Source organism: Notamacropus eugenii, chromosome 7 (genome assembly GCF_028372415.1).
Source record: "Notamacropus eugenii isolate mMacEug1 chromosome 7, mMacEug1.pri_v2, whole genome shotgun sequence".
In the NCBI taxonomy this organism is placed as follows: Eukaryota; Metazoa; Chordata; class Mammalia; order Diprotodontia; family Macropodidae; genus Notamacropus; species Notamacropus eugenii.
In genome coordinates this window covers 77992141-78018478 of record NC_092878.1, presented here as the reverse complement: position 1 = coordinate 78018478, position 26338 = coordinate 77992141, and the positions used below count along the sequence as shown (strand labels likewise).

At 36.7% G+C, this 26338-nt stretch overlaps 1 protein-coding gene across 13 annotated transcripts in view; it reads left to right on the top strand.

The window, feature by feature from the left end:
* Positions 1-26338, top strand: part of EFCAB11 (EF-hand calcium binding domain 11) — a 159264-nt gene that overhangs the window by 67601 nt on the left and 65325 nt on the right. Inside the window, exon 7 of one of the 13 annotated variants that reach the window (XM_072622843.1) lies at positions 7975-24980. The exons of the other annotated variants lie outside the window; for them this stretch is intronic. Coding sequence (XP_072478944.1) covers positions 7975-7996 — 22 coding nt within the window. The 3' untranslated portion in view covers positions 7997-24980. Of the gene's footprint in view, positions 1-7974; positions 24981-26338 lie in introns of those variants that run through there. 13 annotated transcript variants of the gene reach the window in all.

The window sequence follows — 26338 nt, the reverse complement described above, 5'->3', positions numbered from 1 at the left end:
GATTCTGTCCCTGAAGCCTGCTCGGAAATTCTCCTCTCGGTGCCACACAGCCAAGGCAGGGCTGGGCTCTGCTCCAGGTTCTGTGTGCGACAGACCTTTCGTGTCAGTTTTTCAGGTCTCTCTGGAACAGAAATCTCCTCCACTCCATTTTTCTGTGGCTTCTGCTGCTCCAGAATTTGTTGGGAGTTCTTCTTTACAGGTATTTTATGGGCTGTGGGTTTGGAGCTAGCATATGTGTATCTTTCTACTCTGCCATCTTGGCTCCTCCCCCCATATCCGTTTCTTTAGACAATTCCTTTTTTGTTCTTCTCCACATTGCAATTGTGTCTTTTTTGTCTTTAGAACTTCATTCTTGAGAGCTTTGCATCTCTCCATGTCTAACTTCCCTGTAGAATTTTATTTAGTTTATGAGAACCTGAACCCTTTGAAATTTTCTCTTCCAAGATCTAGGGTGCCTCTCCTCAGCCCAGCTTTTCGTTGATTCATCATAAATTCTAAGATTCACTTTCTCCCAAGGTTCTCATCATTTCCATCCTAGCAACCTATTTCCTAGGGCTGGCTATTGTTCTGTCTTTGCAGCAGAGCAGATTGAGCACTTGGCCTGGAGACTGGAAGACCAAAATTAGAATCAGGCTTCAGGCACTTATAACTTCTTGGTGAACCTGGAAAAGTCATAACCTCTTTCTGCCTCAGTATCCCCTGAAATGGGGATAATAATAGTACCTCCCTTGCAGAGTTGTTGTGAGGCTCAGATGAGCTAATAGTAGTACTTAATAAATGCTTGTCTCCTTTCTCCCTTCCTTTCTAATACTAATTCCCAACTCAGGGGTAATAGAAAGAGTACTTCTCTGGGAATCCGACCTCGGGAATCTGTCCTAGCTTTATTCTTAGTAACCACCTGACCTTGAGCAAATGCCCTCATCTGCAAAATAATACATTTGGAGCAGATGATTTCTAAGGTAACCTGTCCAGCTTTAAAATTCAATTCTGTGATTCCTTTAATTTCCCCTGACCTACATTTGATGAAACTGCTAATGAATAGTGAAATAGTCTACAAAGTCAAAAAAGAGAAATAAGGAAAAGTAGAAACCTGAATGATTCAAAGACTAGATAATCAAACCCTCTATGACTGGGAGTCAACCTTATTTGACCTACAAGACCATTAAGTTTTAGATAGCATTCATCTCTCCCAGTGCTTTTTTGGCCCTCTTTGCCACATTATTAGCATGAAAGCTTATACAGTATTAACATTAACACCAAGCCTTTTATCCCAAGTGATCCCTTAGCATGTTACACATTACCGTAAAACCTTTTTAAGTATTTTCTGTTAACTTTCTCTGTACTGAAAAACAAAATTTTAAATCTGTTTGAGTCTGCTCCAGGAAAAATGTGATAACTGGCAGATGTTCAAGTATAATACAGATGGATCAGTTGGCTCAACTGGTCTTAACGGGTTCCAGTTATGAATTTACTAAAAGAGGTGGAATTTTGCCCAGGTTATGAACTTTCTTTATCTTTATGCTGTTGAAAACTGCATAAGAACGTCATTGAAAAGAGATCACTGGAGAGGTTGTTTGTGTAGAGCATCCTTAATAAGATGTATATGATAACACTCCCTTGTATGACAAAAAGTATGTTGGCTCTTGACCTAGAATATTCCTGGTTCATTAGTCTATTCAAAACTGAACACTGTAAAGAAAAGTTGTTAATGTCTTTGAATTTCTACTGTCAGGTCAGTCTCACTTTGACCATATCATTTGTAAAACTTGAAAAACATTATCACGAGCCTATTATGTAGATGGTACTGTGTGAGACCCTGGAGATACAGAGATAAAAAAAAATAGCAGTAGTTGTCCTCTTGGAACTTGTGCTCTAATAGAGGGGGATAAGATGCAAAGTACAGTGTAGTGAGGGTCAAGGAATAGTTCAAATGAAATGTTTTAAGGGTATTTGAGAGAGATCCCTTCCACCTAGAGATATCAGGAAGGCTTCATTGAGGATGGAGTATACCTGAACTTGCCCCTCCAGAAAAATAGGTAAACCCACTGTTCTCCCCAGACCAGATCTTTTGCCAGGCTTGCCTGATCCTGTTTTGGTTTGTGGGAAGGGGTAGCAGAGGGAGCAGGGGGAGGTTGGAGGCAATTGAGGTTAAGGCACTTGCCCAGGATCACACAGCTAGTAAGTATCTGAGGTCATATTTGAACTCAGGCCTTCCTTACTCCAGAGCTGTTCTACCCACTGCACCACCCAGTTGCCCCTCTTTCTATTTTAATAGTACCATTATTAACAGAAGCTATCTTTTATGAGGTCCCTCCACCCCACCTCCCCTCCTTTCCCTTTCATTGTAAAACATATAGGTCTTTATTCATTCTCCCTTCCTTTCCTTAAGTCCTCGATCCTATTTTTGGGTTTTTGCAAAGTCTAACCCCTACATTTATATACTTGATACCATCCCTTCCTGGGGCTTGATTAATCTATTATATCAGGCCTGCACAAATTGTGGCTGTCCTGCTGCTTGTAGCCTTCAGGCTGCTGCCTGCTGCCAAAGGATTTTCTTGTGGTCCCTGAGAAATGTAGAGGAAAACATCCTTTGTATGTAGCAGAAATCCTTTGGTGCTGCAAACCACACAAAGGTGGTAAATGACCTGTAGGCTGCAAGTTGTGCGGGCCTGTATTATATCCTCACCTCAGTTCTCCTTGCCTTGGCCTTCCTGTTCACTCCAACTATTATAGGATCACATATCTTAGGGCAGGAAGGGACCTTAGGGACCATCTAGCCAACTCTCTCACTTTATAGATGACACTCAGAAAAGTTGTGACTTGTCCAAATTCACATAGGTTTGTAAGGGTCAGAGACAGGATTTGAACCCAGGTCTCCATTGACTCCAGAGCTGGTGTACCTGCTGCTATCCCATATCTCTTCTTCCATTCACAACTAGCCTAGTAATAGTCTACAACCATTGCTTCCTCTTTCTCTACCATCATTTTAATATGGCTTCTCTTCTCACCACTCAATTGAAATCGTTCTTTTCAAAAAAAAAAGAAATCACTTACTAATTATGAAATCCAGTGTCCTTTCCTCAGTCTTCATCTTTCTTGACCTTTCTACATTTCTACATTTCATACTACTGACTACGCCATTCTCATGAATCCTCTCCTGTTCCTTGCCTTCCCAGCTCCTTCCCTCTTCTGATTCTACCCCAACCTGTTGTTCATCTTTCTCCTTCTCCTCTCTAAGTGTAGATGCTGCCCAAGGTTCAGTCCTCATTCCTCTTCTTTTCACTCTATATCCTCTCATTTAGAGCTCTCATGTATATTTTTAAATACATGGTCCATCAGGGCAGGTGGATCCTAAGAAAATTTGGTAGACCCTGCCCATGGTCAACCTGTGGATAAGGAATGTAAGCCGTTGCAATAAAAAGACTGAAGCTTTGATAATCAAATTAAGTGGGATAAAGTTCTCTCTCTTACAGTGTTTTACTTAGTTTTCCTAAGCTCGTATAGATTCCTGAATCTCTGCCAGGCAACTAGACTTCCCACCCATCTCAGACAATGGATCTAGATTTTCTGCAGGCATTCTGTTTTGAACAGTGCCTGGTTTACCTAATCCGTGGTACATATCATCTTACTTCACTGGCTCATGATTGATGTCATCTTCTCCTTTGGTTTTAATAATAACCTCTGTGCTTCCAAATCTTTATTTTCAGCATCAGTCAATATCCCTAGTTCCATTTTTGCTTTTACAACTACCTGCTGGATTCTCTACCTGGATGTCCTTCAGGCACCTCAAATTCAACATATGCAGAACTGAACTAGTTATCTTTCCTGAAGCCTATCCCTCCTCTCAGCTTCATTATTTCTATTTTTGTTGATGCTAATAACAAAAAAAATACTTTCCCATTGACTATGGAGGAGTATTTATATAAGATTCTTTTGATTTGAATCATCTCTTCTCATCACAAAGAGTTTTATTTATTCACAGGATTGTTAGTGATAAGAAGCATCTAGGTTATTTTGTGATGACTAATTAACTGTATTCTGCTTTTTAAAGCTACAACATTTTCAGAATATGCCTCTGTTTTTTAAAAAAGTTAGTTTGAATTGTGAGAGAAGTATTTTATAACCTGTAAAGCATATGTAAATGTCAGCTGTTATCATAGAAGCATGCATTTGAAGAACTAGAAGGAACCTTATATTCTCAAAAGTATTCAGATGGATTTGTGATTTTATCAATGTGGCTATTCCCTCCAGTGATATGGATCACAAGCCATCCAAACCTCCCCATCCTGTGGGACTCTTGTCTGTGTCCTATAAATTTTCTGTGAGGAATCCACCCAATATGCCTTAACATTTTAAGAATATCAGTGGAGCCCAACAGCCGTTGTTTATTCCTCATTCTGCCCATGTGACCAATCCATCTTCTTTTTCATTCATACCTTTTTTATCTCATCATTTACTCTCCTCCTCCACCTCATTTCTGATATGGTGCAGCTAACTCAAACTCACCACATGTCTCTCCATTGTTGTCATACAGAAGAGTGATAATAATTTTCAGTTTTTTCAGATGCTCTAATGCTTCATGACTAGCTGTCATAGAATACTGGAAAGATATTCATATTAAAAATATGTTGTTTCAGGGACAAGAATACAAGGAATCTTTTATAATTTTAGAGCATGAATTTAGGGTTATACCTGGTTGAATGAAAGCCTTGAAGGCACCTTCTAAATCTACTAAATCAAATGCTTTTTTATAGTCTAAAAACAATAAGGATAATAGAATCTTGTGATTTGCTTTAGACTTTTAGTCAACTGTATAATGGTAAAGATATGTAGTACTGTGGAATATTGCTTGTGAAAACCTGCTGCATATTTTCTCCTATGATCTGGATACATATGTAGTTTATTCTCATAAAACTTTTAAATATATGAGAAAGTAGGACTATGTCAGTAGTTACTGATCTTCCCTTGGTTCCATTTTTTGGTAATTATAAGAGGATCAAAGATTATCTGATATTAAAGATAATTAACATTTGCATGGTGCTGTATGATAACAAAATAGATGTACACAAATTATTTCACTTGAGTTTTACAATTACTCAGTGAGTTAGATATTAGTCATTATTTTACAGATGAGGAAACTGAGACCTGGAAAGCTGAAGTGACTTGTCACCCAGATAGTTATATTTTAAGCCACAATGTTGATGGATGGTCTTTATTCTATTCAACCATCAACAAAGTTGTTTTACAATTAAATGTAACAGGATTCCAAGTTTTACTACCATAGCTTCATTTTGCCTTTTGTGGGTCAGTTACCTGAGCAAAATCCAACATATACAGTTAGTGGGAAAATTCCTAACAATCTAACAAGTCTTAACTAAAGAAAATAGTTAACAGGACAGCTCGGTGGTACAGATGGAATACCAGGCCTGGAGCTTAGAAGACCTGAGTTCAAGTGGAGCCTCAATACTTAATAGCTGTGTGACTCTGGACAAGTCACTTCACTTCTGTTTACCTCAGTTTACTGATCTGTAAAATAGACATTATAATAGCACCTACCTCACAGGGTTGATGTGAGTCTCAAATCAGGTAATAATTGTAAAGTGCTTAGCACAGCACCTGGCACTGTACAAATGTTATCTATTAGATAGTTTGGTATTGTCAGATTCTCAAGAACTTGTAACACTTTTTCTCTAAGAAAGCAAGCTGTGTTTTCAGCAAAAAGCTGATTGGCGCTTGTCTTTCAATTTATGCTAGATGGTGCAATGGGTAGAGAACCAGCCCTGGAGTCAGGAGGAGACCTGAGTTCAAATTTGGCTTCAGATACTTTTTAGCTGTGTGACCCTGGGCAAGTCACTTAACCCTGTTTGCCTCAGTTTCCTCATCTAAAAAAGGAGCTGGAGAAGGAAATGGCAAACCCCTCTAGTATCTTTGCCAAAAGAAACCCCAACGGGTCATGAAGAGTCAAACACAATTAAAACAACTCAGCAGTACAACAAATAGAAACTATTACTTCTAAAAATTTATTTTTTGGTGGAAACTAGTGTAGAGTTTAGAGGTGGGTATTTTTTTTAGTTATTCAAATGCAATCATTCGTTTTAAAGTAATAAGGTAGTTTCTCATTCTGTCTGTGTTCATTATTTGAAAGCCTATTACCTTTAACAGGCTAAGTATAGAAAATGACAAATTTTAAATTTAATTTACTGCTGCACTATAATGCACCCTAGCTAAGCTCTAAAGCTGAATGAGTTAAGCGACATTCCTTCAAAGAGTGGAAATCATAGCTTTATCCTTCATATGTGCTGTCTGTAAATACAATTATTCATACTGCAGTAGAGGTATAGGAGCCTGATTATTTATAAAAGCAGAAATAGCTGCCATTGTTCATCTGGTTTTTTTTTTACCCTGATGATTGATCTAAGGTGTTGTGTCTCCTTTTCCAGAATGGAAAAAGGAATCACGTTGTAGGCGCGTTTTTGTTCAATAATATGCCCACATTGTTTCACCTCTCACTATCTTTTGCACTACAAGAATATCTGTGCTGCATATTGAGATAGCTAATGCCACTGCTAGAAACTACAAGGTAATTTGGTTAGAAGATAATGTAATATCTCAAGGTAGCAAAACTTAATTAAATTAATAGCTGGATTTAAAATAAGGAATGATGTGGAAGATTAGCAAGGCAAAAAATACATAAATTAAACAGTGGTCTTCACCAAAGTGGCATTCCTCATATCTCCCCTTTTAAGTAAATTTGATGTAAGCGATTTTGTCCTTGATAAAATTTTGAATTATTTTATCTAATCTAATAACTTGAATCAAACACATTTTTAGACAGAGTATATCATTTATTAGTCATATGTAAGTGACTAGATGATCCCCAGGGTCCCTTCCAATTTTACTATTTTGTTTCTGTGGACACAAGCTTCTATGAGCTGTCTTGAAAGAGAGAAACAAGAACACCATAGATTTTGGTAAGGCCTAGAAGCTCTGGAGATCATTCCCATAAGTCACAATGTTGCTGATGAATTCCAGCATCCTGGTATGAGAATAATCACCTTTATAACTCCTACTGACCCCAAGGTTCAAAATTAAGCCATTCTGAGAAATTTGTTTCTATGGTAGAATAACTTTGGTTTTGTAACAGAAGTCAGTAGAAACTGTGATAAGCTTTTACTTTACAACTATCTTTGCTGAAATGCACCTCATTTTAAAGTGAGAAATGCTTCTATTATTTTCATTTTGTAAGAAGTCAGTTTAAGTAAAAATTAGTGACTTAAATACCTTCTTAACGTGATAACTTTTTGCTACCATTATCTTCTGGGGCAGTTTACAAATATTAGGTTTTTTTTAAAATTCTACATTAACTTTTCAAGTGAATCAGTGTAATATGACAAACGTGTATACTCACAAAAGTCTTATGCAGTTTTAAACTTTAATAGCTTAAAAGCTTTTAGTAGTTTAAAACCGCACTAACACTTTTTGATTATTTGATTCTGTCATTCAATAAAATATGAAAGGAGCACGTGAAATTTGAAAACTAACAATATGATTAAATATGATTATAATTTTGAATAATATCATGGATTATTCTAAGTTATAGTAGTTACAACTTAGCTTTTCTAGTTAGTTACAGAATCAATGATGCCTATAAAATAAGATAGAGAGGGAAAAGTCAAGAAGCTTACTATAATTAGATACTTACTCATAAGCCTCCACTGCTTGAGTTTCTAATGAAACACACAGATATGGCAAACAGGCAGTTTTCCATAACAGTTCATTGGTTTAACCCCAAGACATACCAACTTAAATGGCTGGAGAGTTGAGGACCTTATTTCCAGGGGTTCTGCAGTGATGAAAACAATGATGTTTCCTCCAATGATACATGCGTTGCTCCTTGACATTTCCCAGGAGATCCCAATGCTGAAGATGCCTGCTGTTTGGGGGCAGAAAGATCCCTATGATTTTCTTTCTCAGTTTCCTAGGAAGTCTGCCTTGACCTTGTGACTGATGGAACTTGCCCCTCCCATTCTAAGGGATCATGGTATAAGAAACAGAGGAACAGTATGGAATGGGGCAGAAAGAGCAATGAACAGAGTCAGAGACAGCAAGAAGCTGGAAACAAGTATGTGGAGCCAGGAGATTATCAGCATCAGACTCCAAGAATGGGGCATGTGGGCAGATCCTCCTTTCACATCTCTCTTTAGACCCCTTCCCTCCTCCCAAAGCCTTACTTCAGAGTATTCAAGGCTTATCTCTTCCTTAAAAAGTTTGTTTACCTTGCCGTTATTTTTTTTCCTAAGTCAACACCTAGGATAAACATTGCATTTCTGATCTGTGTTATTGAACAAATGTAGCAGGCAGTGTCTAGAAGGATAAATTTGGAGAATAGAAAGGGTTGTTGTTTTGTTTTCTTTGGGAGGAGGGAGAACAACAACCCACTGGCTGGGGGCTGAAAGCTGAAAAAAGAGAATTATTGATTCATTTTTACAACTTCCATGGACACAAAGAAAAAAACCTCCTGGAATCCATGTAGTCAATGTCACCTACTCATCGTTTCCCTTCTCATTGTTTCCTGCCCTGAATACCACTGTCTGAGATAGTTTTGAATCTGTTTTAGAACCTCTTCTTAAACATATCTTAAAATTTGGGTTCATCAGTGAGTTCCCTGTGCCGACATGTCAACCTCTTCTCCATCATCAAAATGATTTCTGAATGTGTGTCTTATACTTCATTCTTGACACCTACCCATTCCTCCTGGACCAACATCCCTTATAAAATATTAGACTGTTAGACCTTACCTGAAAATCTACTCTTCCAAAATCTTTAGTGTCTGTTGACTATAACATGGCTTTCATCATCTTCATCGCAATATCTGATAGAGAGGCTACATGTCCTGGAAGTTTTTATCATTTCTTCTTTGGCAACAAATAGAAATAATTAACATTTGAAAATTAAGGTAAAGTGAGAGACAGTAGTCTGAGCTTGATCAATTTATTAGTTAGTGTAGCAGAAACCAATAAATTGGGTCAGTGGCCTCTTTTAATGACCAATACCCTGAGGTAGAGCTTACTAACCTTCATATGGTTTGGGGGAGTACATGAGAACAAAGAACAGAGGAAGGTAGGGAAAATAATTCAGTTGGTTACAAGGCTGGCAGCGTCATGGGGGTAAAGACAACATGATTGGCTGAAAATTGGGAATGTGGAGCTAACAACAACCCCCTCCTTCCCTCTTGTGACTGAGAAATATTCATTGTTGGAATCCCTTTTCAAGGCTAAATAGAGACTCCTTTGGATAACAAATCAGACATCCTTGAAGGATAGTTTGGTGCTGTAAAGATGCTAGACCAGACTCTCTGATGTCTACCTGCATCCCTCAAGGATAACAGATTTCCTTGAGGCAAAAATAGAACAGTGATTAGCAGGAGACTCAAACTTCTAAACTTAGCTCATAGGCAAAGAAACAAAGAAATGTGGCTTGAGCAGTCACACAAAATAGGATCAATTACAGAATAGAATTAATTATAAAATGCTATAGAATTAATTTAATTTCTTCAAATAGTAAGCCAGATCTCCTTAGGAACTCTTCTAATTTAAAAAATATGTTATAAAATCATAGTTTTGGATCTGGAAGGGGACTCAACTTACAGATGAGAAAGCTCAGGTTAATAGAGATTAAGTAATTTACCTAGGATTGCACAGCTAATAACTGGCAGATCTCAGACTAGAAACTATTCTTTTGGGCTCCTGGACTCTTTTCTCTATGCCATATCATTGACTTACTTTGGAATTATATTCTCTTTTTTAAAAAATGGAATCTATTTCAATAACTTCCCTTCCTTAGATAGTAGATTTCAGTGTTATGTATTTCTGTCCTTATAACTTTGCAAAAAAAAATGTGTAGTTTTATTTTTTAATGGTGTTTAAATACCATTCATTTTCATGTATAAATACAACAGGGGCAAATAAAGTACAAGCTTCTTGAGAGCAAGGAATGTTTTTGCTTTTTCTTTGTGTCCCCAGTGTTGAGTACAATGCCTTATAAGTAGTAAACATCTAATAAATATTTGTAATTAATTGACACATTTGGTGAATTTTATGACAGGTTATTCTGGAATAGAATACTTCTATTTCACATAAAATAAAAACAATACAATATTTTGGGGTGAATGTATGCATTTAAGTATTTTATTTTAATATTAATACCTAGAAGCAAAGCTTTGCAGAGACCTTAAAATATAGTGCTTAAAGTTTTAAAAATTATTTGCCTTATTTGAAAAATAAAATGCAAATTTTAATCAGTTGATTAAAATTATGTTGATATATAAATAATTGTATCTTAAAAGTTGTGTAACAATTAATATTTTTAAAGAATTTGCTTCTCATAGTGCCTTTATTTTTTCAAAACACCATTCATTGTGTGCTGCCTGCAAAAATGCTAATTTCAATAATAGCAATTCAAGCTCCTAAACATTTTAAATTGGCTCTGCTAAAGAGTCAATTTAATGAACAAGGTTAATGAAGGAGTCACGGTTTCATTTCATTAGCAACCACATATTTAACTAATTTGTTTTCCCAAACATTTTTCCTATCTAGTTATTTCTTTCTAAAAATGTTCTAATGTTGATTTATTATTGGGCAGGATGCTAGATTTCTATATTTGAAGTGTCTAAAGAGATACCTATAATAGATAACGGAAAATGAATAAAATTAATAATGCCTTAACAAGGTCTGACAATTCTGGTCTTTTTGTTGTGATTTATCATCTGTAGATATTTGGAGAATGTGTCTGAGTATTTCTATACATCTTGTTTAATAATTATTAGTCATTACCTCAGTGACCATTTTCTCTACTTCAACAAACATTTCTTAAACATGTGATATGAAAGTCTGTACTCTCTAGGAGCCCACAATCTAGCAGAGGAGATATTTTAATGATCATGATTCACTTGTATATAGTGCTTGAAGATTTTCAGAGTACTTTTCTCACAACCTCATGGGGTAGAGAGTACAAATCTTACGATGTTACAGATGGGTCAACTGAGTTGCTGAAAGATCAAGATCTGCTCATGTATATAATGCAAATTAAAATATAGTAAATGAACAGGATTGGAGTGGAAAGGGTGAAGGGAAGGAAAAGTAATAAACATTTAACACTTCTTATGTGCCAGGCGCAAAATTTCACCAGGTAGAGGAATGTGAGGAGAGTCCCTTCCATTGGCAGAGGATGATATATATACAGAGGGCATAAGACAAAATTGGCAAAGGGCAGGAAGTCCAGTTTGGTTGGAACAAAGAATGAGTGAAGGCCAGTAATGTAAGACCAGGCTAGACAAGTAAATTGGAGCTGCCACATTGTGGAAGACCTTGGATGCCAGAAGAATGAGTTTATGTTTCATTTGCTTTGTAATAGGAGCTACTAAAAGTTCCCAAGCAAGAAGGATATGATTCAATTTATGCAGTAGGAAAATTACTCTGGCAGTGTCCTGAAGAACAGAGGACCTAACCGTAAAAGTGAGGGGCCTGAAATACACATCAAAGGATTCTTTAAGTGAATCATTTCCCGGTGCAGAATCTCCTCCCAACAAAGACTGCAGCCCTTCTATACGTTACTGAATGATCCTCATCAATTGCTCTCAGGAAAAAACAATCTGTACCTAGAGACCAATCTCCTGGTGCATTTAGGTAAATGCCCAGCTATATTTAGCTAGTGTGCTCTTCACAGCCCATTACTGAGTCCATATTTGAAGCTTTCTAGATCTTTCAGAGCTACTTTCCACTGGCTTATCCTTTGAGAACCCATACCCCAGTGAAGAACAGGAAATAGGACTTTAGGGGAGGCTAGGAAATAGTAGATACAATTAAAGTGTGTATATTTCATTACGTTCACTATATTCATTTTGCTATAAAATATTTCAAAAGAAGAAAATTATGGAATGATTTCTTTGTCTTTCTTCCTCTCACTTTGCTGGGCTTTATTCATAATTGAAGTTAATTTTTAATTTTTTAGGACTACCAAAAGTGACAAATTCAGATTCACATGAGGATAACAAGAGATGCAGAAAAAGCCTTTGGCAAAGTACAACAATCTTTTATGCTAAAAACCTTACAAAGTATAGGCATGGAAGGGTCTTTTTTTTTGTAGTATACTGAATTAAAAAGCAAAAGCTGGCACATAATGCAATGAGGAAATATTAGAAGCTTTTCCAACAAATACAGAAGTAAATCAATGATTTTCCTTTCTAATCCTTTCTCATAGTTTGAGAAATACCAACAACAGTAATAAGATAAGCATAAGAAATTAAAGGCATAAGGATAGGCAAAGAGGAGATAAAACCTTGCCTATTTGCTGATGAAATGATAGTTTACTTAGAAAATCCTAGGGAATAAGTAAAGAAACTAATAGAGACAATTAATGACTTCAGTAAAATAACAGGTTATAAAACCCACAGAAGCCAACAGCATTTCTATATAGCTATAACAAAATCCAGGAGGCAATAAAAGAAAGGGAAGTACCATTCACAATAGCTGTAAAATATATAAATTATCTGGGAGACAGTCTTTAAAAAGCAAGCACAACACGTATAATAATACAATTGCAAAATTTTCTTTTTTTTTAATAGAGACAAGCTCATTTATTTATTTATTTTAAATTTTTTTTTATTTTGTTTCAACATTCATTTCCACAAAATTTTGAGTTCCAAATTTTCTCCCCATCTCTCTTTTCCCCCTACCCCAAAATACCTTGCATTCTGATTATCCCTTCCACCAATCTGCTTTCCCTTCTAACACCCCTCCCTTCCCTTATACCTATCTTCTCTCTTGTCCTGTAGGGCAAGATAAATTTCTGTACTCCATTACCTGTATTATTTCCCAGTTGTACACAAAAACAGCTCTCAACATTTGTTCCTAAAACTTTTAAGTTCCAACTTCTCTTCCTTCCTCCCTCCCCATCCTTAATGAGAAGGCAAGCAATTCAATATAGGCTTATATATGTGTTGTTTTGCAGATGACTTCCATAATAGTCATGTTGTTTAAGACTAACTATATTTCCCTCCATCCTATTCTGCCCCCCATTTCTTCTATTCTCTCTTTTGACCTTGTCCCTCCCCATGAGTGTTTACTTCTAATTGCTCCCTTCTCCCATTTGCCCTCCCTTCCATCATCTCCCCCCACTCTGCTTATCCCCTTCTCCCCTATTTTCCTGTAGTGTAAGATAGGTTTGCATACCAAATAGAGTGTGCATGTTGTTTCTTCCTGGAGCCAAATGTGATGAGAGTAAGCATCACTCACTTTTTCCCTCTCACCTCCCTCCTTTTCCCCTCCATTGAAAAAGCTTTTTCTTGCCTCTTTTATGAGAGATAATTTGCCCCATTCAGTTTCTCCCTTTCTCTTCCCAATATATTCCTCTCTTACCCCTTAATCTTATTTATTTTTTTAGATATGATCCCTTCCTATTCGATTCACCCTGTGCTCTCTGTCTCTGCGTGTGTGTGTGTGTGTGTGTGTAATCCCTCCAACTACCCAGATTCTGGGAAAAGTTTCAGGAGTTACAAATATTATCTTTCCATGTAGGAATGTAAACAGTTCAACTTTAGAAAGTCCCTTGTGATTTCTCTTTCCTGTTTACCTTATCATGCTTGTCTTGATTCTTGTTTTGGAAATTCAAATTTTCTTTTCAGCTCTGGTCTTTTCATCAAGAATGCTTAAAAATCCTCTATTTCATTGAATGGCCATTTTTTCCCCTGAAGTATTATACTCAGTTTTGCTGGGTAGGTGATTCTTGGTTTTAATCCTAGTTCCTTTGACTTCTGAAATATCATATTCCATGTCCTTCAATCCCCTAATGTAGAAGATGCTAGATCTTGTGTTATCCTGATTGTATTTCCACAATACTTGAATTGCTTCTTTCCAGCTGCTTGCTATATTTTCTCCTTGACCTGGGAACTCTGCAATTTGGCTACAAAGTTCCTAAGAGTTTCTCTTTTTGGATCTCTTTCAAGAGGTGATCTGTGGATTCTTTCAATATTTATTTTGCCCTCTGGTTCTAGAATATCAGGGCAGTTTTCCTTGATAATTTCATGAAAGATGATGTCTAGGCTGTTTTTTTTTAAATCTTGCTTTTAAGTAGTCCCGTAATTTTTAAACTGTCTCTTTTGGATCTATTTTCCAGGTCAGTTGTTTTTCCAATGAGATATTGCACATTATGTTCCATTTTTTTATTCTTTTGGTTTTGTTGTATAATTTCTTGGTTTCTCATAAAGTCATTAGCTTTTATCAGTTACATTCTAATTTTGTAAGAACTATTTTCTTCAGTGAGCTTTTGAACCTCCTTTTCCATTTGGCTAATTCTGCTTTTTAAAGCATTTTTCTCCTCATTGGCTTTTTGGACCTCTTTTGTCAGTTGAGTTAGCCCATTTTTAAAGATGTTATTTTCTTCAGTATGTTTTTGGGTCTCCTTTAGCAAGCAACAGCTTGCTTTTCATGATTTTCTTGCATCACTCTGATTTCTTTTCCCAATTTTTTTTTCCACCTGTCTTACTTGATTTTCAAAATCCTTTTTGAGCTCTTCCATGGCCTGAGCCCATTGCATATTAATTTTGTGTATTTGGAAAGCAGAAGCCTTGACTTTTATATCTTCCCCTGATGGTAAGCATTGTTCCTCCTCATCCAAAAGGATGGGAAAAAGTACCTGTTCACCAAGAAAGTAACCTCCTATAGTCTTATTTTTTTTCCTTTTTTTGGGCATTTTTCCAGCCAGTCACTTGACTTTTGGTCCTTTGTCAAGAGTAGGGTATACTCTGGGTATCTGTAAGTTCTCAGTTCCTCCAAGGTGGTACAATCAAGAGAGAGGAGTTTACTCCTCAGGGGCCTCTAGTTCCACCACGCCCTGAGACCCTGCTCAGTGCTAAGATTCAGATCAGCTACTCAGTTCCCCCAGGGGCTTTATGCTAAGGGCTTCAACAATGGAAGCTGCTGCTACCTTCCACAGCCACCTCCATGGCAGCTGCTGCCCCCTGCTGCTGCTGCCACTGCCACCTGGGGTCAGGACTAGGAGAGGACCCTGCTCCCTTGTCACAGTGGTGAAAAAGCTCTCTCGCTGACCTTTGAATTGTCTTTGTCTACTGTGTATTGAGCCGTCTGAGAACTGCTGCCACTGGGGATTCCACCCCTGAGGCCTGCTCTGGTTCTGCTCCTCCCCATGCTGGGTGGCCAAGGCTGGGCTGGGCTCTACTCTGTGTCCCTTGCAACAGACCTTTCCCGTTGGCCTTCCAGGTCACTCTGGGCTGGAAATCTCCTCCACTCCATCGTTCTGTGGCTTCCGCTGCCCTAAAACCTGTTGAGAGTCATTTTTCACAGGAATTTAAGGGCTGTGGGAATTGCAAAATTTTCCTTAAAGAAATTAAAAAACCCAACTTAAATAACTAGAGGAATATTCAGTGCTTATGGTTGCACTGTGCAAATATAATTAAAATAACAGTATTAACCAAAATTAATGAACAGTTTTAGTGTTATATCACTCAAAACTACCAGTGGATATTTTATAGAATTAGACAAAATAATAACAAAATTTATTTGGAGGAACAAAATATCAAGAACATCAAGTGAAAGAATGGAAGAAAATCAGAACAAAGAGGAGAGAGCATTTCCAGACTTCAAACTATATTATAAAATAGCGATCATCAAAACTATTTGGTACTGAAGGCAGCTAGGTGGCACAGTAGACAGATTGCCTGTCCTGGAGTCAGGAAGACCTAAGTTCAAATCCAGTCTCAGATACTAACGAGCTTTGTGACTCTGGGTGAGTCATTTCACCTCTGTTTGCCTCAGTTTCCTCATTTGTAAAATGGAGGCAGTAATAGTACCTCCCTCTGAAGGTTTTTCTGAGGATGAAATGAGATAGTAAATGTAAAACCCTTAGTACAGTTCCTGGCACATATAAATGTTAGCCAATATTATTGTTAAAATAGAAAAATAGACCAATGAAACAGGATAAAAAAGGAAGAATTTGAAAAAAAAATTGAACTCAGTAGCTAAGTATTTGATAAACTCTAAAGCATAAATGACTTATTAAAGAGTTCTCTATTTGACAAGAATACTGGGAAATTAATTTGACAGAAACTATATATCTGTACCAACATCTTACACAATGTTACACAACTCAAAATGACCATGTGACCTGAATAATAAAAACATACTGCAAAAGAAGACATAGAAAACCAAATCAGGTACTTTTCACAACTGTGGTTAAGGAGTGACTTCTTAATCAAACATGAATGAATCAATGAAATTGAAGAGTTTTTGCATGAACAAATTTAACGCAAAAGAACAGGTCAACTGATAAGAATATTTAATTAAATATCCAAGATAAGACTCTTATATCCAAGGTATACAGGCAATTAACAGAAGTATTTAAGGCCAAAAGCCTTAAAGTTGTCAAAGGATACAAACAAAAAGTCCTCAAAAGAACTGCAAACGTTGAGAACTATAGATGATGTAAAAATAGAAAGTATGAATACAAATTTATTTTTGAAAAAAGCAATACAATGTTAGGAAATGGGGGAAAGTTTGGAAGTAGCTGATGATTTTGGATTGAACAGATTCTGTGTTGGGCATACAGACTTTGAGAAATCTAGGTAAAGGGTGTTGGAAATACAGAGTAGAAGTTATGGTGAGATAAGACAGTTTAGTATGTAGATTTGGGAATCATCTGCAGAGATGATGTTAGATTCATTGAAGTCATCGTGGTCACTAAGACAGAGCATAGAGATGAACGAGCAGAGAACACACGCACACACACACACACACATACACACACACACACATCAAAAACTTCTGAGAGCTCAAGATGTACCTTCTTTTTCTTTGTTCTAAAATTACATCTTTTTATCTTTAAGATTATACTACGATTTGGGGAACAAATTCATGTTACCCTTGCCTGACCTTTTATTCAATTCAGTTCAACAAATATTTATCAAATTCTGTGTCCAGAATTTACAGAAAGGTAAGGAATTTAGACAAGACAGTGTCTATCCTCTTCAAGCTGTCATAAGAAAGTTTTAGTATCTCTGCCATTGGATTCAGACAGCAGGTCACATCACTATCTGGAGTTTGCAGTATTTAGTTGAGACATCAAATCTTAGCTCAGGTGATTAACCGGTTAGTGAAAAAAGTATTTCTGGCTCAGCTTTATTAACTGTATTTACTTATAATGAGCACTTTCTGTCACTAGCTGTAACTCTAGCATTAATGGTTAGTGTGCAAATTCCAGTTAAATCCTCTAGTATTTGCTGATGTTTATTATTTTACCTGATGTAGATCTTCCCCCTCTGCTATCTGTTATTTGACGTGTAAATCTTTACTTTCCCCTTCTGCCCTCTGCAAAATCCCATTGTATCCATCCAGACCGGTAACTAAAACCAATAAAAGATGGCTGAAAGCATTGGTCGAGCCGTTAGTTCTCATGTACCATGGGACTACGTTCCAAACATATAATAAACCAGTTATTAAAATGTCTCTGCATTTGATAAGTATGATTGGCAGCAGTACCTATCAATGAATCATTGTACAATCTTTTATATCTAGTACTGTGAGAACATGCACAAAAATTAACTAATACACAATATGGTATACATCAGGACATTAGAGGGTCTTAAAACAAAATGCTATAGAGATCCAAGGAGGGTTAGGTAAGATTTCATAGTGGAAGAGACAAGATGGAGTCAGGCTTTAAAAGATGCATGTGAATTCCAGAGGCAGAGCATTGGGCGGGATGGGGGCATTCATAGGCTTATAAGTCTAGAACTGGAAGAGACTATATTAGAGGCCACCTAGTCCAACACCTTCATTTCACAGATGAGGAAACTGAGGCCCAGGGCTATTAAATGCCCAAGGTCATACATATTTCGAAGGTAGGATTCGTATCCAGCATCTCCAGTTACAGTGACACTTCACACTGTCAACCTCCTCCCCCAGGCTTTGAGAACAGAGTTCAAGGAATGTTCCATAGGTAAAAAGTACTCTAGATTGCCTGGAGTATAAGGTCTGTGGAGGGAAATGAAATGAATGAGGCCCAAAAGGTGATGTGGCCCTAGATTATATAGGAACCTGAAAGTCACACAGAGAAATTTGAACCTTATGCAGAACACATTAGCCCCTGGAGGTTTTAAAAGAATTCCTTTGTAATTTTCAGCTAGCCTTTGTCTTTCCAAAATGAAGAATCCTAATTATTTTCATATTTCCTCACGACAGAGCCCATTGTCTCCTTGATTCAATTCAAAAAACATTTATTGAGTGTCTTACTATTATATAAGGTATTGTGCTTGGCATTTAGGATTCAGAAATGATCATTTCAGTTAGCTCCTCTCAGGTTTCTCTGTCTCTTTCGCCTAAGATATTATAATAAGAAGTACATACAGTACTTCAGCTATTGATACTCAGTTTTTAAAAGCTAGAATAATGCTATCTATTCTTTTTCCTTTGAGTACTCTCCCGGTTGATGTCCAGAATTTTGTTGGCCTTTTTTTAAAATTCATTAGATAATGTCTTCAGGGAACAGGCTCGGTTCCCTTTCTGGGTCATAACAGATTATCATCCTCTAAGTATAATTTGGATAACTTTCCTTCCAGTGAAATGAAGCAATCTGTTACTTACCATAAGAAAACACATTGTAGCTTCAAGGAAAGCTCCTGAATGTTAACACATATGCCAAAATATGATGCAGATGTTTAATGTCTGACTAAAATATTGCTTTCCTCTCCTTAGTCACCTGTCTTTGTTTCTTCACCTAAGCTAGTATTTTACATGCCACCTGTTTGTATGAATGTTTTTATAATCTGTTGTCTTTTCTGAATTTCTGGACTATATACTAGAGTAAAATTGGCTTTTACTAGTAACTCTTAATAAATGCTTTAGGGATTCTCAATGTGATTCTCAATGTGTTTTATATTAGGCAAAATACTTCTTAAGTTATGTCATGACAAAGGGTTTAGATAAGTATAATGAAGGAGAATGAATGGAAACCTCTAGTTATAACCTTTTAGAAAAAAAAACAACTTGTTTTACCATTGTGTTTATTTATATGGGCCTGGAATATTTAAGATGCTTTATGAATATGGAATCAGGTGCAGCCAGTTGTGAATCGAGACATATGCTACTTCATAAGGAGATTTGTTAAAGACAGCAAAATAAATTAGTTCTATCTGAGTGCAATCTGTTTGCCTGAGATATTATATTTGATTTTCATTAGACCTGAAAAGAGTAGAGTTGCCACCTGTCAGGTTTTCATTGGCAGCATAGGAAATAAAGGAGCCTAGGTTTTGAGATTTATAGCTGGAAGGGATCTCAGAAGTCATCTAACGTGACGAAAGTGAAACCAAAACAGATTAAATTTTTTTCCAAAGTTATCATTGTAGAGACAAAACTATGTCCAATGTCCAGACTGGCCTTTAATTCAGACACTTCAGGTCCAGTCAACAAACATGTATTAAACACCTTCTGCATACCAGACACTGTGCTAAGCACTGGGGATTCAAAGAAAGGCAAAAAGATAATATCTGCTCTGAATTTTCTGATTCCTCCTCCCTTTGCCAGTCTTCATGATCTGCCCTAATGCATCACACTGATAAAACTAGGCAAGATGCTGTATAACGACAGGCTACATATATTAATATCCATCCAGATAAGTGAATTCTTTCTAGATAGAAAGCCTAAAAAATCAGAAGGGACATGGATACAGCTTTGGAATAGGAACTTCACTAAAATCCCAGAATTCAGAGTAAAGGAGTATTCCTTACAACTTGAAAGAGATCCGTTAAGTACCAAAAGAAAAGAAAAGAAAAAAGAAAGCAAATGTAAGCAGATGTCTCTCTACCTGTAAAAAGAAGTTATGGGTCTCATGTCTCACCTCCTCATGGTATCTCCCCTAGACTTTAAGCACAGGGTCTTAAAGGTAAGGCTTTAAGAAGAGGAGCTGGCAGATCCAACCCCAATCTTTAACAGAAAAGATCATCACCTACAATTTAGGAGATTTTTTTTCCTTTTTTTTTTTTTTTTTTTTTTGAATTTTAGTTAATTTCCTCTTTCAATTTTCAGTCTGATTCTCCATTTTTTTGGAGGGAAGTCCTCAATAGATATCTTTGAGTATGGGGAGAATGTCTCCCCTATACAAGAACTTAAATAATCTACTTTCCTAAGTATATTTTATGTCACTTAAAACCCCAAAGGGAAAATTAGCCTGATTTTAGACTAAAAATAGAAATAATGATATCTGCTCAGAGTAAGGAAAAGTCTAAACTGACATTTAGACTAAAGTTGACATTTAGGACTCACACTTGGGACCCCTACACTTTTTCAATTTTATCTCCTGCTTCCCTCAACAAAGTTCTTGTAACCGCTCATTTGTTGTTGTTCAGTCATTTTAGTCATGTCCAACTCTCTGTGACCCCATTTGAGGTTTTCTTGGCAAAAATACTGGAGTGGTTTGCCATTTCCTTCTCCAGCTCATTTTATAGATGAAGAAACTGAGGCAGACAGGGTGAAGTGACTTGGCCAGGGTCACACAACTAGTAAGTATTTCAGGCCAGATTTGAACTTAGGTAGATGAGTCCTCTATTCACTGTGCCACCTACGTGACCCTATAGCAATTCATAACGTCTGTTACTACAATTTTATATTCTTTCTCCATAATGAAAGCATGAATACGATAGTGGAATTAGTATCATGCTTCAAATCCTGCTTCAGATACTTAATAACTGCATGATCCTGGACAAGAAACAAATTCTCTGAGCCTCAGTTTCACTATCTAAAAAGTGGGTTGATTAAAAATAGCACCTCCCTCAAAAGGCTATTATGAAGAGGAAATGAGATTATGCAGAGCATTTCTCAAATGTTAGTGTTATATACACGTTAGTTCTTTTTATCAGTTATCACAGTTTCCTGCATTATAATTATTGACCACCCTCCAGTAGACTTGAGACTCCATCAAGGCCAGGACAATTTTTTAAATATGTATTTTGTGTTCTCTTTAGTGCTTTACATAGCAGTACCTTGTCTATAGTAATACTCAAATATTTATCAGTTGAATGAATCATGTCTCTTAGTTTCTTAGTTTGGCATTTTAATTGTGTTTTCTAATGAATAAATATTCAGTTAAATTATATGTTACTCTATATTCCCCAAAAAAATAAACAAGCAAGACCTCTTTTAATACTTTAAAAAATACTACTATTTCATAAATAACTCACTATTACCAAGACTGTGTAAAAGAATCTAAAAACATACAAAGGGAAAAATGATTTAAGCTTTTCTAGCATTAAGACTTTTTTCCTACTAGATGAAAAGTAATTGGGTAAAATAGACTATAACTCAATAAAAAAAATTAGATAAAAATTAAATTAATAGTTGAAGAAGAGGAGGATGGTTTTTAAAGCTTACACCACAAAGAATGTCATAGCCAAGAAATATGGCATGTGTATGGAAGGTATGGAAAGAGTTAGGAGGACCCAAGTTTAAATCCCTTCTCCTTTAATGACTAGTTGTGGATTCATGGACTAGCCACTTAATCTCTCTAGGCCTATGGGCCTAGTTCTGAGCAGAAATACCCCTATAGTCCTCTTTCTTCTTTACCTCAGAGGGTTGTTGTGAAACTCAAATGAGATAATGTTTATAATGTGCTTTGCAAATCTTAAAGCTCTCTATAAATGTCAGTTATTAATACCTAAGGTAAAGCTAGAGTGTAAGAAAGTAATTGCAGATACTGATGATACCAAAAAGAAACTAAGCTGAAGAAATCAAAGGAAAAAAAGGTAAGGAAAGCTAAATTTCATGCATTGGTCTGTTTCTAAGGTCCCTAAATACAAATAAAAGAGAAGAGACAAAAAAGCAAAGAATAAAAAAGAGAATCACAAAGGGGAAGATCCATCCTGTCCATTAGTGTTTAAGTGAAACATGGTAGGGAATAGAAAAAAAAGAAACTAAATAGTCATGGACGGTTGAAAAATGATCAAAGGAATGGCAGTGCAAGAACTGTGCTTTTATAAAAAGGAAGATCTACAAGAAAGAATAAAGTTCAATGTGGGTCAATCTTGATGTGGGGAAAAAGGAAGGAAGGGAAATGATACAAAGTAAAAAATGTTCAAAGATAATATATATCTTTGTTAGACATAATCTTAGCAACAAGCAGTAAAAGGGGGAAATGGATGAAAAAGGAAGTAATAAATGTTAATTAAAAGAAGACATGTCTTATACAATCAGGGATAAGGTGAAAATGAGAAAAGCAAAGATGGAGAATGAATTCAGACTTCAAAGCAAGTTAAGATAAATGTTCCCATTTTGTTAATGGTGTTTCAGGAAGATTTTTTATTTATTAAACATCAGATTATGGTCATTTAAAGAATATTCCTAAGAAGCAGATAGTTTGATTACTATTAATAATACTAATAAATAAGATACTAATAAATAGTGTGTTAGCACAACTGATATTTAAATTTTTAGTGTTTTTAGATATTTTAAGAAAATACATTTAGAATCCATTTGTAATTTTTTTTTTAAATAGACTATCAAAAGGATTGTTGTTGCTATTCAGTCATGTCTGACTCTTTGTGCCCCCATTTGGGGTTTTCTTGGCAAAGATACTGGAGTGGTTTGCTATTTTCTTCTCCAGCTTATTCTACAGATGAAGAAACTGAGGCAAAAAAGGTTAAGTGATTTGCTCAGGGTCATACAACTAATAAATGTCTAAGGCTGGATTTGAACTTAGGTCCTCCTTACTCCAGGGCTGGCCATTTATTGACTGTGCCACTTAGCTGCCCCACTGAGAGGATACTACACCCATTCTTCAAGGAATACCTCAGATATTAACTCCTTAATGAAGCCTTTTCTAACCCTTCTCTGCCTCTATACATATACATTCTTTCCCCAAGATAACATAGAATCACATGTCATCATATCTAAAAGAAAGCTCCAAGGTGACATCAGTCAAACCTAACTAGGGCCAGTTATCCCTCAGTAACATTCCAGGTAAGCCACTTCTTTCCAAGACAACCCATTTCCTTTTTGGACAGTCATTATTAGAAAGATGTTCCTTGCATCAGACTTAAACCTGCTTCTTGAAGCTTCTACTCATTGCTCCTAATTCTGCCTTCTAGGACCAACCAAGCAGAACAAGTCTAATCCCTTTTCCCCATCCCATTGCTTCAAATACTTGATGACCCAGGTCATATTTCCCTTACACAATCTCTTCTGAACATCCCTACTTCCTTCAGCCAGTCCTTGTGCAGCATGGTCTTCAGTCCCCTCACCATCCTGGTCTCCATTTGCTACTAATGACAACCTCATCCTGTACTCTTTCCTCACCACAGATAATATCTTCTTAGCTCCTTCCAATAGAAGAACAACTCTTAAAAAATACTGTCAAGGTTTTGTGGAAGAGTCTGCCTCTTAAGGCTCTCTTCCTTGAGCTCAAATGTACAAATTCTGTACACATAAGTTATACTGACTCTTGATTGGCCTTTCACTCCCTCATTACCCTTTGGAAACATTGGTCCAAGTGATATTCACCCTTTGGCAGATCATGAAATGTTAACTCTTATCACTGTCACTTAGCCTCTTGACATTCCCCAAGGACTGTCTTATGGACAAGCAAGAGAAGCTGCCATCCACTTATGATATTATAGAGTTGCTCAGTAGGTTCCCCACTGCCTAAATCAGTTCACCAGCAGTGCCTAGGAATCTAAGGCTTCAGTCCTTCCTGTTAACAAATGACCCCACTGAAAACCATCAAAGCCCCTTAGGAAGCCTAGCCTGTTAAGTCTTTGTCAGTTGTACTATATCAGCTCTCTCTTCTGAGCTCTTTTGTTTATAGTTATAGCATACAGAACACTGTATATCTCTCATATGATTTATTTTCCCCATTTGACTAATCTCCTTGAGTACCCAGATGATGTCTTATACATCTTTGCATTCCCCCATAATACCTGGCTCAGGACTTTGAACACAGTAGGGTAAAGGACTGGACCTCTGATCTGAACTAAGTCACCATTGATAGAGAGTAGTGGATCAAGCTCTTTTCCAAGAGATGGGACGTGAATCCAGGGCCCCCTGGCTTTCAGCTCAACTCTCTATCCACTGTGCCATGCTGGCTCTCCCACATACTAAGTGTTTCATAAATATTTGTTTTATAAAATTGATATTTTCAAAATACAATTCGAAAAAACAGTTAGCAGTGGCATCAGTTTTTTAACTGCTTTTTTTGCCTATGTGTTGTCATACTTTTTTTTAATAAACTCTACTACTACATTAGGCTGTTTTTCTGCATCCCTTCCCTTTTGCAGCTAAGCTTCAAGAAATATTCCTCTGTAGTCATTTTCTCTGCTTCTCCTCTCACTTATCAATCTCTTACAGTTTGGCTTCTGATGTTATCATTTAGCTGAAAATATTTTCTCTGAAATTATTCATAATCTCTTAATTGTCAAATCCAGTGGCCTTTTCTCAGTCCTTATACTTCTGAATTTTGTTGCTTTTAACACTACTGATTACTCTCCTCCTGAATATTCTTTCTTCTTTGGGTTTTTGTGATATTCTCTCTTTTGGGATATTGCTCTCCTTCCCATGGTCCCTACTCAGTCTTCTTTGCTATATCACTGTTCATGGTCTTCCTGTTGTACCCTAAGATTTTATCCTCAGCTCTCTTCTCTCTGTATATTCTCTCTCAGTGATCTTATCACATCTGTGTGGTTCAGTCATCATCCCTATGGAGATGAAATCCAGATATTGAACCTTGATTTCTCCCCTGATATCTAGTCCTGGATCACAACCCTGGTCATTTGACTTCCTTATTTTTGCAACTGTTTATATATCGTGGAATCACAGAATTTTACAGTTGAAAGGGACCTCTCAGTACAACCTATTCCTGAAAAGAATCAATAGCATACCCAGCAAGTGACTATTTCAAGCTTCTGCTTTAAAGACCTCCAGTAAAAAGACCCTACTACCTCCTAAAACAAGTCATTTCACTTTGAGACAGCCCTAAATTTTTGAAAGTTTTTTTCTTGATGTTTACCTTTAAATTGCCTTATTGAAACTTCTACCCTTTGATCCTTCCTTCTTGAGTCAGAGAGAATGAACAACAAAATCATTCTTCAAAATTCTTCAACAAAATAATTCTTCAAAAAAAATGTGAAGATGGCCATAATTTTGCATCTGAGTCTTCTATTTTTTTTTTCCAAGTTAAACCCATTTCCTTCTATCAGTCCTCACATGGCATGGGAGTCTCTTTCCCTACCAGTTTGATTTAGCTAATTTTTTCTTTGAGTCATTAAAAGAACCATTCCCTGACTTAAAGAGGCCTATTCATTCAATGGGCATTACCTCCCTCTAAGTGAGTAGGTGAAAAAGCCTAGCCTAAAAAGGCCAAGGTCTCCCATTGCATCCTGGGCCATCTCCAGTCCCTGATGAATATCTGGTCACTGGATCCAGATGGCTCAGGAGGAGAAAGTGAGGCTGGTGACCTTGGACAGCCCTCCCTTACTCAAAACAAAGTCAAGCACAAGTCATATCATCATTTCTCTGATGTCATGGTCTTCTTTGAAAACTAAGGATGAACACAACAACAACAGCATGGCATAGACTTGAAGTCTTTCACCATCCTGGTTGACCACTGTAGTTGTTTTCCAGCTTATTAATGTCCTTTCAAACTTATGTTACTCAGAACTGAACAAAATCATAGAAGTTGAGAGTTACGAAGGACCTCACGTTCCAGCAGATATACGGAAGTAATATCTACTATAACATCATCATCATCATCATCATTGTCATCATCATAGCTAGTATTGATTTATGCCTCAAGGTTGCAAAGATCTTTCAATATGTTTTCTCATTTGAAACTCACAACAACCCTGGGATATAGTTGCTGTTATTATCCTCATTTTACAGTTTAAGAAGCTAAAGGACAGGGAACTCCACAGTCAACATCTGAAGCCAGATTTGAATTCAGGTCTTTCTGATACAGGACTTATGTACTATATACCATAACCTTTACTTGAAAACTTTCAGGGAAGGGGAACCTACTATCTCTTTAGGTAACCCCTTCCACTTTTCAATAGCTCTAGTTGTTTTTCTGACAACCCAAGATCCCATTAGCTTTTTTTATCTTTACATCACTATTGATTCAAATTGAGCTATTCTCTGAAACCAAACCCTTTCTTTGTTTTCAGAATAACTACTCTCATCTTGTACTTTGGAAGTTGATTTTTGTTTGTAGGTGCAATATTTTACATTTATTTAACCCTGCTGAATTTGCTGTAGCCTATTGCAATTCTTTTAGACCTTAACTCAGTCAT